Raw genomic sequence first — 16,301 nt, 5'->3', positions numbered from 1 at the left:
ACATGTACATGTATAAGACTTTGATTGATTTTGGAACATTGCAAAACAAACTAAAAGATGAATTTTGGTCTGATTTGTAGGGTTCTTATATCAACTCAATTTACAAACAGTTACAGACCTTTTATAATGATTTTTACAACCCACAAGAAGGTAACAGATGTATTGATATTCATTTGCATAAGGTCGATTTCTATCCGATGAATCTTATATTATATAGACATTTGCCTATTACTGAAGACCTTATGACAATAAAATTGACCACTATATCTATCACGTGTTTGTTTGTGGAGATGTTTTTATCGTTGGGTTGCCGTTATGCATACAACACAGCGCATCTAATTCAGTCATCTCTATTACTGACCAATGGAAAAACTAGTCTAGTTATAATGGGATTATAAAAACCCAAGACTCTCTTTTAAATAAGTCTTTCTCGTTACCTACTATAAAACCTTTCTGTATTTCTTATGATTATTAATGGTTATCAGTTAAATTTCTAATAATTTTTTTTTCTATTTTCCACACTTTTCGAAACACCTTCGAGATCGAAGTATTCGAAATATCGAATGACCTTAGGTGCACAAGTAGTTGATAGACCTAACTTTTCGGACATGGCTCTGACAGACCAACCTAATTTCCCTTTAAGAATTTTTCCCCGAAATCCTTGTAATGGGTTTTACACTGAAACTCTTATAGAGAAGAAAAACAGAGGATAGGAAATGTTCCTTGCGTCACAGCAGTACTTCAGTACGTTTTCACGGAAACAATTCGACGAATTAAAAGATAACTTCGCTCGAAATCTTAATCTGAATCGACTTAGTCAAAATCAAAACTCGAAAACCGTATGTCGTGGTGATCTAGAGCTTCCAGCATTCGTTTAGTCTTCTTAACACCAGACCTTGACAAATATTAAAAGTTCAGAGTTCACCGTTCACGTGACCTTTGTTACAACTTGTGATAACTCGTTAGGAAGAGAATTACCGTGCACTATTCATAAATGTCCTACGTGGCCATAACTCGAAAACTACAAGTTGTAGGGATCTGAATTTGTCACCAATAGACTTCATGGCGTGCGATCTTAATACAGGTCAAAAGGTTAATGGTCAAGGTCTCTGTGGTATTTTTACCTTGAAACTTGTGTAGGGATAAACTCGGTAACCGTTATAGCTAGAAAAGGCAAATGAGGGAAACTGTAATCGACATCAATTTGTAACTGTTATGTTTTGATCCATAAGTTCACATTCATCCTCAAAGGATATAATCCCAATCGAATCCTCCAAAATTATCATAAAGGGTTATGACTCGAAAACTATAAGCCTACAGTTATTAAGGTATTCAGCATTGTACTCTTTAAAATGTGATAGTGTCATCTGCATGGCATTTACACTTTACAACTTTTTATGTATTTACATCAAACACCGAAAAAGGTATGATAAAAGTAAATATTAAAAAAATGTTTGTGACATCAATCCCGTCTTCATTATATTTCAACGGATAATATACTACCGAGATAATGCCCATCGAAGGTTCCAGAATGTCGTAAATATGTGGCCATAAATCGTAAATAATTAGCCTAGTCTCACCACCATTGTGTTCCTTCACCTTAATAAGCGTGTAAAATTAAAGACCAGTCATCTGACTTACTGGAATTAAATATTCTAAGTCAGAAAATGCTTTTCAGTACAGCAGAAAAAAAATAACATATATACTACTTTGAAATTTTGATTGAGACATATCAAGGTAAGTGCAATTAACTTATATATTGTCAACCGGTGTGGTTCAGGATAAAATTAATGCGTTTGTCAGCATATCGTTTGCAGATTAGGAGGCTACATGGGGAAGGGTACAACATGAATCAATAACAGTGTTGAAATATCCCTAGAGATGATACGGAAAATAAATGGAAATTGATGAAAATGTTATTGCGGTAGCACAACAAGTCTTAACAAGACCTTCTATTTGTCCAAAGACCAAAAAATGTTTTATCTATATATATATATATTAACTTTGTGTATCCTTTTAGATTTATTACTTGAATTACTTGTGATTTTTTTTCTCATTTCCTCCAAACGATATACCTCAACGTAACATGTACATAAAACAAAGAAAAAAGCATTCACCACGCAGTATTAATTTGTACTTTGGTAGCAATATAGTGATCTACACGTAAGTATTTACCTCCTACATCAATGATCATATACTTCGTTCCGACTTCAGACATTGTGAATCCTTCTTCTGCACCATTTAGTTTCTCAGTTGGGAGATATTGACAATATATAGAAGCAGCTTCAGGTTCCAAAGCAATCAGTAAATTTTTCCCTGGTATTCCTGCCTGAATGATAAAAAGTAACAGCTTTGTCATGAAAATTTCATCTTCGGTAAGGTTTCAGGGTTAGAAATTTACATGCCCGATGGTTACGAAATTGGTGATATCTTAGGATTAGATAAGTGTCAATCATTAATGCGTGTTGCCTATTCACTTAATTTAACTTATCAACGTTGTTTTAAGCATAACACGATGGGTGTCACGTGTGTCTACTTACCTTTCCGGAGCACCTACGATCACCCACGGTTTTTGGGAGGGTTTGTCTTGATCAATTTTTAGTGTTCTATGTTGTGTTATGAAGAATGTTGATTGTCTAGTGGTCGTTGTTCGTATTTTGTTTGCCCTTTGCATTGTCAGTTTTACTTTGATTTCTAAATTTAAATATCCCTTTGGTATCGTCCGCTTCTCTTTTAAAGAATGGAACTGTATAAGGATGTAATCTTCTATCTTTCAGTTTGATTTTTATAAATGTGTAAATATAAAAAGGAGATGTGGTATGGTTGCCAATGAGACAACTCTCCACAAGAGACCAAATGACACAGAAATTAACAACTATTGGTCACCGTACGGCCTTCAACAATGAGCAAAGCCATACCGCATAATCAACTATAAAAGGCCCCGAAATGACAAATGTAAAACAATACAACCGAAAAAACTAACGGCCTAATTTACAAAATAATTAACGAAAAAAAATATGTTACACAGCGACAAACGACAACCACTGAAATACAGGCTCCTGACTTGGGACAAGCACATACAGAATGTGGCGGAGTTAAACTCGTTTGAAGGCGCCAACCCTCCCCTAACCTGGGACAGTGGTGGAACAGTACAACATAAGCACACTTGAACTGTTAAATTACTGTAGCAATATTTTAAATATCAAATTATAGTAAAATTCCCTATCCTAAATTTAAAGCAACATTAACGGAAACATTTTAATGCGACAGATGCGCATTATGACAATAAGTCTTTAGTTTTCTATTTTACGATTTCACTCCCATACCTTTTCAGCACTTTTTCTCATAAACTGTTTTGCTGCATCAGTCCATATGGCCGGAACTGTAATTACCCATCTTATGTCTTTCACTGTCATTTTTAGTCCCCTTTGGTGTATTGTTTCCATTAATTCATCCTTCAGAGCTTGTATGGATAGAGAAAACACAACCAAAGCTAAAGTTGACTTTCCAGTTATATCTTCAATCACCGAGGTTGTTGACAAAGGCTAGAAATAAGATCATACGTTATGTACCTTCAGTAAATTGTCATGCCCCGGGTTGAGTTGGTTCATAAAAAAGTAAGCTAGCACTCACTGAATGTGGGCAATGGAATTGATAATAATATCCAATGATTGTATGTCGAATCATTAATATACCATATTAATTATGCAAATTTTACGTCAGGAATTTACAAGGGTATACATCTGACACAAAAACGGTTCCAATAGAGTTAAGAAGAAGAAAAGAAGAAGAACGAATGAATGAATGAAAGACACTTCAGAAGAATTACTGTCTTCATCAAATTTTTTTAAAATGTGTCCGATGACTCCGCCTGCCAACCAACATGGCCGACAAGGCTAAGAATACAACATAGGGGTAAAATGCACGTTTGGTCTATTATCTTGAAAACTACTATGAATGGAGAAAATTTGTCAGTGGCAAAAAAGTTCAAAATGATGAGATCTACATATTGTTTTTTTTACTTCAAAACTATCAGACGACTCCTTATATGAGTTATTGCCCTTAAATGAAGAATTTTACCGAACTGTTTCATGTTTGCCTACTATCTGAAACATTATTATAGATAGGGAGGAACTTTATATACAAAAAATAATCAGCAAGACAAGATCTACAAATAAGTTAACAGTCTTGAAATAAATATGTTTCGATAGATATAATTCAGGAAATGATGAATTTTCAATTTATCAAATAAATGGGTAAAGCTATATTTAAACAGTTCTATCTTTAGTCGGTAAATTATTTTTAATGTCAATACATAAAGTTCAATATATCAACTTAAATATCTGAAGCGTTAACTCAAAATTTAAAAAAAATAGATAGCAATAGGAAAAATCAAATTGTATAATTTTTTTCATTTTTTTTTAAACATGTTAAATGAACACAAATTATTATTTAATAGAACAAATATCTTATTTTCATATCATAATTCACATGCAGTGTAGACACGTGACATTAATATTCATTTATTGAGATATCATTTTTCCTTTAAACATATTCAGTATTGAGGGACAATAGTGTTATAACTGAACTTGGGCTTAGTCCAAAAAAAAAATTAGATAGGAGAAATACTTTGCATTTATTGAATGGCCATTTAAAAGTTCTATTTAGTTATTCTAACAGGTTTAAGTCAAATATTAACAATACATTTTAATATTGTAATTTTTGATCTTTTGTTTAGTGTTTGTTTGTGTGTTGTTTGTTTGTTTGATCTTTTTATGTTAATTGGGGGAAGGGGGCTGGGGTACCTTATCCATATCAAACATACTTCAGCCTTTAATGAAATAAAGCAATTTAATTTAATATACCATATTTTTATGAAGTTTCATTTTGAATCGATGAAAATAATAATATTCTTCGTGTTCTTCGTCCATCATAAGTTCGGTATACTGGTTTTCTGCGTCATAACCAAAAGACAGGAACGTCTTGTTCTTGTCGAGTAGAAGAACTGTTGGCGTCTTTAGTGAGAGCAACTGCTTCGAACCGGCATTCCATGATTGGTTAGCATTAATATTCAGCGGTTGTTCCTTAAAATCGCCTCTCATTGAAAAGGCATAGCCAGAGTATGTGGTACCAAAATCTATCGCAGCCACCATAAGATGGTTGGATGACATTTTATTATGTTTCCGATAAAACTTTTGGTAGTACTGACAGTGCTACCTGAAAAAGCGTATGACAGTCAAAAAAGAAACTTTTTATCATACAAATGAAAGTAAATGAGGTGTACACGTCAATATGACTGTAAACCAACACACTCATCCACTCAACTACACATACACAAAAGCACACGCACTCGCCAAAAAAATAGATGTTAATATATAGAACATAAACATATATATTACTACTTCAGGCAATTGAATGCAAGAACTACTTAGTGAATTGAAAATTATGGATGAAGCATTTTCTATGTAGAATTCTAACAGATGATATGAATATGATTTTGAATACAAGCCAACATGTCTCATGTTAAGCAAACTCCAAAACGAAAATAAAACGGTATGCATTTATATATATTTTTACGCAATAAATAACCTAATTAAAAGTTTGGCAAAACTTACCGTATCATCAATGAAAAATTGAGAAATCACCAATATAAACTTAGGAACAACTTACCAAATTGTCAATGCAATTTTGAGGAAGTAAAATAGAAGTACGCCTGCGTCTTTAATATTTTAACTGTTGAAGGTTAGATTAATTAAAATAATCGATTCGAATCCAAGTTTATGTGACCTATGTGGGTTGACATTTAAAATACATAAAGTGCATAATGTTTTCCGGAAACATAATGGCAATGATCAATTACATATTGTCCTAAAACAAAACAAAAATCAGCAGTACAGAAAAATGCCGTAAAATAGATATCTTGACCACTAATGCTTATTCATACTAAGATCAAACCAAATCAAAACTTCTGTATTTTCTTTTGTGTTAATTCAACATCAAAATAAAACTTTAGGCTTTTCTTGCGTTATTAGTAAATTTCTAGATTAACAATAGAGTTAGAAGTTGAGATTTAAAAAGTAACTTTAAACTTCACTACCAAAAGGGTAAAAAGAAGCCAATACCATTTTTGCACATTACTAAATGTTCAAATTCCCTGTCGATACTCTACACCAGGTGACCTAGAAACAAATTTATACAAGAAATTTGAAAACGAATTCGGATCCGACTAAGGGGAAACTATTTCTTGATGATTAAGATAAGATAAAGACGTTTATTGCAATAAGCACAATTATACTAATTATAAAGCATATTCAAATTATAACATTATCATTTATAATAGTATATAGCTATATATATAAGAGCAGAGAACACAATAAAAATTGTGAATACTTTGTTTATTAATGAAAGACAAAATACATAACTACGTTAATATGAACAAAAAACACAACAAATTGTAAATAACTGATATTGGTTGAACTTATAGTAAAAAATAGAGTTAGTTAATAATTGATTGATTTAAACTATATTATAGAAATAATCATCAACTAAAACCTTTCAATACAAGATACAAGATAAAATTGAGAATGGAAATGGGGAATGTGTCAAAGAGACAACAACCCGACCATAGAGCAGACAACAGCCGAAGGCCACCAATGGGTCTTCAATCTGTATTTATTTGAGCCAACTATTGCACCCATTGCTGAGCATAGTAATTAAATATATCTTACAAACATAAATTACATCTTACAAAGTCTATCCGAATCATTTTTCAAAGAATTCTGCTCAAACCGGTGCTAGGGGCCGTCTTGAACTTGCAGTGAAGTGAGAGTTATTTTTTGTTCCGTTTTCAAGGCCTCACTGTGACTTTGAGATGAAGAACAGCAATTAAAGCTATCTGGTGTACTGTTTAAACAATGCATTGTGTATAAAAGTGTTTTAAAACACTTAATTCCATAAAATCTAACAAAATCAAACGCTTGACTATATCAACCAACGGAACGAATGGAAAAAAAAACTGTCATCATATTGCTGACGTCGTACAGGCATTTTCCGAAGAAAATGGTGGATTCAACCTGGTTTTATAGATAATTAAACCGGCCTCCCACTTGTATAACAGTTTTTTATAGTTCCGTATATTGACCGAATTGTTTTAGCAACCCAAACAGACATAATTGGTTTACATGACAATAATTGGGATCCAACAGCCAACAACTGTGCTAACATACATCACAGACATACAACAGAACTGACTTATAAAATTAAAACAAACATACAAATAAAAGTTTTTGCATTTGATAGTGTCATGAAATATAAGTTCCTTCATAATATAAGTTCCTTCATAATATAAGTTCCTTCATAATATAAGTTCCAAGAGAAAGAAATATTCCGTAATATTATTCCCACATTACAGTAATTGTTCCTTATGGAATAAAGGGTATAGAACAGATAGTATGGCGTCGTTTATAGCAAAGTTTCCATGGGGACTTCTGTTAGGCGGAACAAATATATATTTACAATAGTACGTACAGTAAAGTAAAATATGACATATACACTTTCCCGATAAAATACAAATTAAATTAAATATAAAAAGAAGGGTATGCAAAATGAAAACAACACTATAAAAACCTCATGCATCTAAATCAAACCTCGGGACCCATCCACATCAGCAACGTCCAAAGCCAAAAGACCGAAAGCTGGATTTACAAATACCGAACCACTTCAAGAGTAATCATAGGACAAAAAGGAACATAATAGTACAAAGACAAATAAAGGGAAAACTGTAAGATAAATAAAATGATACACAACGTTAGCACATAAAATCTATAACTTAAGACCATCTTGTATTATTTGTGAAGTAGACACTGAATATTTATTTATCTATAAGGTATTGGTACTATCCGATGAACTTTTGAGAAAAAAGACTGGACGTTCTTTGACAAACCCTGGCTTATTTTTTTTTTATTTTTTATTTTTTTTGTTGTTCCTCAGACACCGATAACGTTTAACATAGGTCTGCGTAACAGCTGCAAGCTCTTGAATATCGAGTTGAGAAATGTATACGCAGAAAAAGGGTATTTATACAAAAGCAACAGACCCGCTAACATAATATTCTTAAATATACGAAACTGCGACAAAGACAAAATTACTTTATTTTAAATTTTCCAATTAATACATTTCTACTTACGTCAATTGAAACCGAATGAAAAAACAAATCAGAGAAAAGAACTTCATAAATATTTTCGAGCCCCGCGCTCAAACGGGAAGAATATTTTCTAGCCCCACGCTAAACCGGAAATAAATATGCAAGGACCAACTAATGGCCAAGCGATTCAAGATTCAAGATTTTATTCATAATCTCAGACACAAACAGGTGGACAAGAGGACAATATAATTAAAAACATAAAATAATACATAGCGAGACAGTACAGACAACACACAAATACATAGTGTGGTGTAAAAGACATTCGGTATTAATTGCAATATATCATAAATTCGATATTTGAACATTTGAACATGAAAAATATAGAAAATATAGGACGAGCTCTGAAATTATGCAATTGTAAATTAACGCTAAATATTCTCTTATGAAGAATGGAAACCTTAAGAACGAAGTGAAACCCAGTTACATTGCCACGCTGCGGTTTAAAATATGCGCGCGCGCCTGTGTGTGTGTATGTGCCATTTTATAAGGGTTTTTAACTTTAAGGAACCTGTTTTGTTTCAAAATAAACTGGTCTCTTAGCATGACAGGCGAATCTGATTATTGAGTCTACTGTTGATGTTTATAATGCTATTTCAATAACCGAAAAAAAATAGGAAATGATAAAACAGTAGATTTAGACCGTTTTATAGTCATAGACCTCACACGTAGTTGTCGTCAGATATCGTTATATCTGAACATGTCCTTAAGATGAATAAGGAATAACTTACCCAACAATTCAAATATTGAAAAATATTCAACGTATGACCGAACAGCACATTTATTCTCGATTGTGCGTAGTTCCTGTGGGAACTTTCTCTGTTGTTCGGTCATGGGTCGAATATTTTTGATAAATGATTTCTTGCATTACGTGTTCTTTTAATTGCATTGACTCTTTGTGTAATGTTAAAAATGCGGAACTATCTTTTTTATACGCGTTCTCATGTCGATTTAAAGCATGAAATCGATAAAGTTTTGCCATCTATTGTTTATTGCATCCAGAGGAGTTTAATGACAGGACTTCTCTCACATGAGAAGTTATGGAATCTAATTTGACCAGGAAATTTCGACATGTCATTTCAATCTATGTAGTAAATTCATTAATTACTTTTCGACACATGAGGCGATTTATAATCAGAACTTGATATATGTGATATAGCCCCTTATTGTCTTTTTAGCTGTAAAATAGATGTTGACATCTCCATATATTTCTTCTTTTTTTTTAACTTTTTTTTTTGGTTTTGGTGTTTTGCGGGTTTGTGGCTTCATTAAAGAATACCACACATCTTCTTTCGCCATTTAAAAAAAACTAGATATCTAATCACAAATAAAAAATTGATATTTTGTTTAAGTTAGGACCAGTTGGATTAATTGCTTCCATGATATTGAGTATTGAAAAGATGTTGTGAAACGAAAATCAACAATAATCATATTCAAAAATGACACATATCAAATCATCAAATGAACCTCATTTTTATACATCCGAAATCAGCATTTAAACGATAGTAAAGAAAACGTAACATGCAATCTTGTTCGATAAGGCTCATAATTTTCATTCAAATAATAATTTGGGTTTCCCCAATACCTAAGATCATGTTCATATCTATATAAATTAAAGCGACAATTTTACCGATGATCCAATCCCGTAAATCGATTAAGAAGAGACAAATCAGGGTTACAAACAAAAATTAAGGGAACCACATGAACTCTACAATGGGAGCGAGACCGGATATGTCGACCGGGTAAGCGTCTCCTGGTATGCATGCATTACCCGCCATGTTGATTCACACTCAGTAAATAGGGAGCGGGTTTTATGAGCTTTTTTCAGGTTTTTCTATTTTGTATTATTTTAATAACTGTGAATACATTAATAGTAATTAACGTTTGAACAACTTTCAAAATTATTTGGACATAGAGTAATCAAAATTTCTCAATTTGCACAACTTACCCAATTGTCGTTAAAGAAAAAACACAAATAAATGACTGCGTAATGTAAGATAGTTATCTTACCAGTTTAAAGTTCAATTTACATAAGTTTGTCGGTTGCAATCTTATAACCCGACTATTGCACAAACATTTTCTAACTACTGATTATCATTATTTATCTCTATTTTTATGTATTTGTGAATACATTTCGGCCAAATGTTTTATACAGGTTCATTTTCTTTAATTCTAAATAGACTAACTTGGATGATTTTCTACAAAGTGCTTTTGTCCTATTCGAAGTTCATACAGATAGAAGTCTTATAACATTGAATTATTATACTTGCTCAATGCAATATAATGTCATCCTCCTGAAGCCTAATTTTGAACAATAAATTAACAATACGCGATGATTGTTCATAGAAATAACAAATCTAAATATAAACAATACTAGGGCAGGTATGATTTAAAAAAAAATATAGCAACAATTTGTAAGAACAAACATTCAATAGTTAGGAAAATTTTCTGGTGAAAATTGTAAAGATGAATAAACTTCAAGTGTTGATTTCAAAAAGAAAACACCTTTTTTTATGGTGAATGAATTCATAGTGAAATATTTTGATCGTAATTCCTTGATATCTCGATGTATGCATTTGAATAAGTAGTGGTATGCATTGCCTTTATCAAGTGTACACACTCTATCCTCTTTTTAGATATTATTCTATCAAGCAGTTTCAATTGGAACTCTTATACACGTTTAAAAATTTGTTATCCAGATTCGATTTTGTTTCTTGAAGTGTAAGAAACTATAGGTTTCAAACTCAAAATGTGTTTAAAATAATATCGCTGTCTTAGACAATACTGGAGTATCTAACAGCCAAAAACAAATGGTGTACTTTTAAATAAGAATTAAATAAATGTGGATAGTGTCCACATGTGGACACATATGATGCCCCCGCTTGCATATCATATAGTTATAAAGGGACATAACTGAAAAGTGACGCTTCCCAAATTTGAACTTGATCTGAGTTTTGTTGTAATAAGCATTGTGTGTAAGTCTCATAACATTTGGTTGAGGCTAACTTAAGTAGAGAACAGAGACTAAAAATTCAGCATTTTTTCTATTTGTAAACACGCATAACTTTAGAACGGTTGTGTATAAGTTTTATAACATTTGGTTGAGACAAACTAAAGTTAGAGAACGGAAACGAAAAATTCAGCAATTTTTATGTTTATAAAGGGACATAACTCAAGAATGTTAAAAGTGTAGCCACCAAATTTCGTACTTAATCTGTATTATGTAGTAATAAGCATTGTGTATAAGTTTCATAACATTTGGTTGAGGCAAACTAAAGTTAGAACACGGAAACAAAAAAAATTGTACTTGATCTTAGTTTTGTGGTAATGAATATCGTGTATAGGTTTCATAATGTTTGGTTGGGGCAAACTTAAGTTACAGAATGGAAACTAAAAATTTTGCAATCTTTCGATTTATAAAGGGGCATAACTCAATAATGGTTAAAGTGACACTACCCAAATTCAACTTGATCTGTGATTTATCAGTGGAAGTCAAAATTAAACGTTGATGCAACTATAATCATGGACAAAGGAAGATAATTCCAATTTTAGAAATTACTTGATATTTAGAAGAAAATAAAAATTATGAATTTTTTCCATTTATAAAGGGGCATAACTCTAGAACGGTTAATGTGGCGCCACCAAAATTCAAACATTTCACAGTTGTATCATACTTTAACTTTGTTTAAACCTGTTTATTTACTTTTGACCTTAATCATTTATCCCTTATAATTTCTATTAACTATGTATTTGCATTCAGGTATCACAGATCAAATTTATTCGTGTGTTAATTTACGTTTTTTGATTGAGTTAAGCCTTCCAATTGATATTTTATAGTGTGTCTTTCTATGTTGTGATGTTATACTATTGTTTCAGAAAAGGGAGAAGGTTTGGTACCATTAAAACGTTTAATCCCGCTGCAAATGTTTGCACCTGTCCTAAGTCAGGAATCTGATGTACAGTAGTTGTCGTCTGTTTATGTAGTTCATACGTGTTTCTCGTTTCTCGTTTTTATATAGATTAGACCGTTGGTTTTCCCGTTTGAATGGTTTTACACTAGTAATTTTTGGGGCCCTTTATAGCTTGCTGTTCGGTGTGAGCCAAGGCTCCGTGTTGAAGGCCGGACCTTGACCTATAATGGTTTACTTTTATAAATTGTTACTTGGATGGAGAGTTGTTTCATTGGCACTCATACCACATCTTCCTATATCTATTGATCTGTGTTTTGTGGTAATAAGCATTGTGTATAAGTTTCATAACATTTGGTTGAGGCAAACTCAAGTTAGAGAACGGAAACCAATTTTGGGACGTACGTACGTACGTACGTACAGACGGACAAGGGTAAAACTTAATGTATAAAAAAGGACCATTGTGGCAACACAAATAGCCATATTTGACCTGTTTTATGTATACATGTATTTCAAAGTAGGTAGTAATGTTGTACAGAGAAATTTACTAATTAAGTAACCACTTTTTGGATAGATTAAGAAGTATAATTCGAAAACAGTTATTACTACAACAATAAAAACCAAGTATTATCTGCACTTCAAAGTAGTTAATATGCAAAGTAAAAAGGTCCTACTCCAAAGGAAACATAAGTTATCACACGAAATGTGAAAGATTGACTGACGGGCAGGAAAATATGTGCGCCCTTAAAAACAATCGGGAGATTAGAATGTTACGATTTTGGTTTTGATATTGTTACGATTACAACAAGACTGCAAACAGACGAATTATCTCAACATTGATATTTTTGACACCAGTAAAGATGATACATATAAATATGCTGTGTCTTTTGTTAAAGTGTACACTTTCATACTCATATACTCATTCACACTGAGTCAAACTTTATTTGTTTGTGGTAACTGTTAATTCAGTGTTACCAAAATGAAATTCAACATCAAAACAACTCACATCCTCGGAGGGATTAGTTATTTCAACTGTGAAAGTTCCAATATGCGTGCACCCTGGTTCATCAGAATTTTTTGGGTCTTCTTTGTTAGACACAAAATAGGTTGATCTACTGTTCTTTAAAGTTTCTCTGTGGTGTGAATCATATCTTTTACTTTTGTTCCCAATGAGGTGGTCTCGTTCAATTTTGTTACAATCCAAAAATTGTCATTAAATCTTTCTACTATTACTAATTTTTCTTTATCGTAAATATTGCGATCAAAAATTGCTTTAGTCCCTAAGCCATATGTATACCGCATCACGCATTACCATGATAAGGGAATAAAAAACAGTGCTAGGAAGATCTTCCCAAAAATTCATCTTACACAATGTATCTAAGGCAACAAAGGGAATGGTAAAATTCATCTTCCCTGATTTCGTTGGGTTTGTTGTCATTTTTACAGTTTCGAATTATCTGAAAAGATCAAGATATGCTGATGGATCATTCTCCGAGGGACTATTAAATAAAAGTGCGCCTAAATTTTTAAACATCAACTGAAAAAGCTCATTATCGATGGACGTTCCACCACATGTATCCCTCGTTATTTTGCATAATTCTTTCAATTTATCACCTTCTTGCTTTTCGTGAGTAGTTATATCTACGGAACCCCCTGTTTATAGATTAGCAATTTTATAAACATTGTATAATGGTTAATAACACTTCCTTTCTTACATATTACCTAATATCACGAATGTCACTTTTCTCTACATAAAGTGTTGACTGGAGTATAGAAATATGGTCAACTAGGCTTTTCCCATCGGAGTATAGAAATATGGCCAACTAAGCTTTTCCTATCTGTCAGTGGCTGCAGTTTAAAAAGAAGGTCAACTAGACTTTCCCATCCGTCAGTGGCTGCAGTATAGAAATATGGTCAACTAGACTTTTCCAATCGGAATATAGAAATATGATCAACTAGACTTTTCCAATCGGAGTATAGAAATATGGTCAACTAAGCTTTTCCCATCCGTCAGTGGCTAGTGTATAGAAATATGGTCAACTAGACTTTTCCCATCCGTCAGTGGCTGGAGTATAGAAATATGGTCAACTAGACTCTTCCAATCGGAGTATAGAAATATGGTCATCTAGGCTTTTCCCATCCGTCAGTGGCTAGAGTATAGACACATGGTCAACTAGACTTTTCCCATCGGAGTATAGAAATATGGTCACCTAGACTTTTTGCAATCGGAGTATAGAAATATGGTCAACTAGGCTTTTCCCATCGGAGTATAGAAATATGGTCAAATAAGTTTTTCCAATCTGTCAGTGGCTTGAGTATAGAAATATGGTCTACTAGACTTTTCCCATCCGTCAGTGGCTAGAGTATAGAAATATGGTCAACTAAACTTTTCCAACCAGACAGTTGAGGGAGCAGATGAATCATTTCATGTGCTCATTAATTTATGAAAACTAATGTACTGTGATAGCCTTAAACAACACCAACGTCACAATGACCAATGAACCATGACAATGAGGTCAAGGTCAAATGAACCCTGCCAGAAGGACATGTGCAACATACATCAAAGTTCGGATATTACCTACCGTATCAGAGATTTGAACTCGACCACGAAAAGTCAATCTTGATCACTGACCCATAAAGTGAGGTCATGGAAAAATGAACCTGTCTGACTTGTAGAACTTTCAAGGACTCCATATATCAACTATAGTTATCTTATCATTCAAAATATGTGTGAAATTCACAAAAAGAACGATGCAATTTTTAGGCAGTCGCTGAACCTTGAAAATGAGGTCAATGACAATGGACATGACAGGCGGAAACTTCGTAACAACAGGGATATTTATGCAGGGTATGAAGCATTCAGGCTTATTATCTTCTGAAATAGTTTATACAAATAGTTCAAAGGCGGCCGAATTTGCATCCCTCGGTCTGGCGAAATCAAAAATACCAAAGTGAATTTTGAGATGAGACATGATAATCTAATTCACATACGGTGGATATATGTGTTTTCTCGTTTCTTACTAAATTTAAAGATGGCATACGAAATAGTTATTACCTTAACAATTAAAAACTTGACCAGCTTCACTTAAATGTAAAACATTTGTCAATGTACTACAATCATTACACAAAGGAGAGACAAAAGAACTGTTTTTTCCTGTGTTAATAAAAGGTCGAAATTGCATTTTCTGAAGGGACTTGGACTATTTTACTTACTAATTCTTAGTCACGAGACGATAGATAAGACAAGAGACATTCGCCAATTTGTTAATGTTACGTATTTGAACCTGAACATCACGGCAAATGTCAATAGTGGATTAACAAAAAGTAAAATAACAACTGCATATCCTTTCGGAGCAACCGAGTTAATCCACAGCCTTTCGTGGGGTTCTTGCTGCTCAATCTTTAAATTTCTATGTAGTGTTTTGTGAAATTTTGTTTACATTTTTCGTTGTTCTTCTTTGGCCATGATGCAGTCTACGCGGGAAAGTATTAAAAATTGCCTGAGAATTCAGGTGTGTCTAATAGGGCAATGTGTTTGATAAACATTGGGAAGTTTTACTGAACATCTCTTTGTCTGTATTTGTTTAATATAAAATAAGATGTTGTATGATTGCCAATGAGACATATATCACCAAGAGACCAAATAACGTAGATAGAACCACCTATAGAGCATCGTAAGGTTGCATCAATGAGCAATACCAAACCGTATAGTAAAATAAAATAAATGGCCCCGACATGAATAAATGTTAAACAATTCTACGACTTACGTACAAGAAATAAACGAAAAACAAATATAATAAACATAATAAACAGCAACTAACGACAACCACTGAATTGCAAGAAATCAATTTAGTAGTGCATAAAGGAGCAAGGCGTCATTTAGAGGATCGCCGATCTAAGGAGATACACAACCGTTTTTTTTTAAGTGAGTCAAATATTGGAAAAAGAAGAAAGAGTATTAGTAATTACTGAAAGCTAGTTTAAAGTCAATATTGGAAAAAGAAGAAAGAGTATTAGTAATTACTGAAAGCTAGTTTAAAGTCAATAACAACTAATAAAACAAATTATGTATTTAACTAAAGACTAAAATATCAATCAGTATACATCCACCATCCAATGGATGTAGTGTTAATACGTCATTAACAGTCAAATAAAAAACATAAACTTGTGCAATGCCAAAATATAGGTATCGA

At 32.8% G+C, this 16,301-nt stretch overlaps 1 protein-coding gene across 5 annotated transcripts in view; it reads right to left on the bottom strand.

Annotated features, from left to right (window-relative positions):
• The window catches only part of LOC127720634 (heat shock 70 kDa protein 12B-like), a 61,217-nt gene that overhangs the window by 33,819 nt on the left and 11,097 nt on the right, over positions 1 to 16,301 (bottom strand). The window contains exons 1-4 of one of the 5 annotated variants that reach the window (XM_052227327.1): positions 5,671 to 5,733; positions 4,866 to 5,217; positions 3,327 to 3,545; positions 2,176 to 2,329 (exon numbers count right to left, since the gene is read on the bottom strand). The exons of 1 other annotated variant lie outside the window; for it this stretch is intronic. In XM_052227327.1, coding sequence (XP_052083287.1) covers positions 2,176 to 2,329; positions 3,327 to 3,545; positions 4,866 to 5,171 — 679 coding nt within the window. In that variant the 5' untranslated portion in view covers positions 5,172 to 5,217; positions 5,671 to 5,733. 3 more of the 5 variants (XM_052227329.1, XM_052227331.1, XM_052227332.1) reach the window with 3 other exon arrangements.

Source organism: Mytilus californianus, unplaced genomic scaffold (genome assembly GCF_021869535.1).
Source record: "Mytilus californianus isolate M0D057914Y unplaced genomic scaffold, xbMytCali1.0.p SCAF_11, whole genome shotgun sequence".
In the NCBI taxonomy this organism is placed as follows: Eukaryota; Metazoa; Mollusca; class Bivalvia; order Mytilida; family Mytilidae; genus Mytilus; species Mytilus californianus.
Note: the sequence above shows the minus strand (reverse complement) of the source record. Positions and strands in the feature narration are given on the sequence as shown.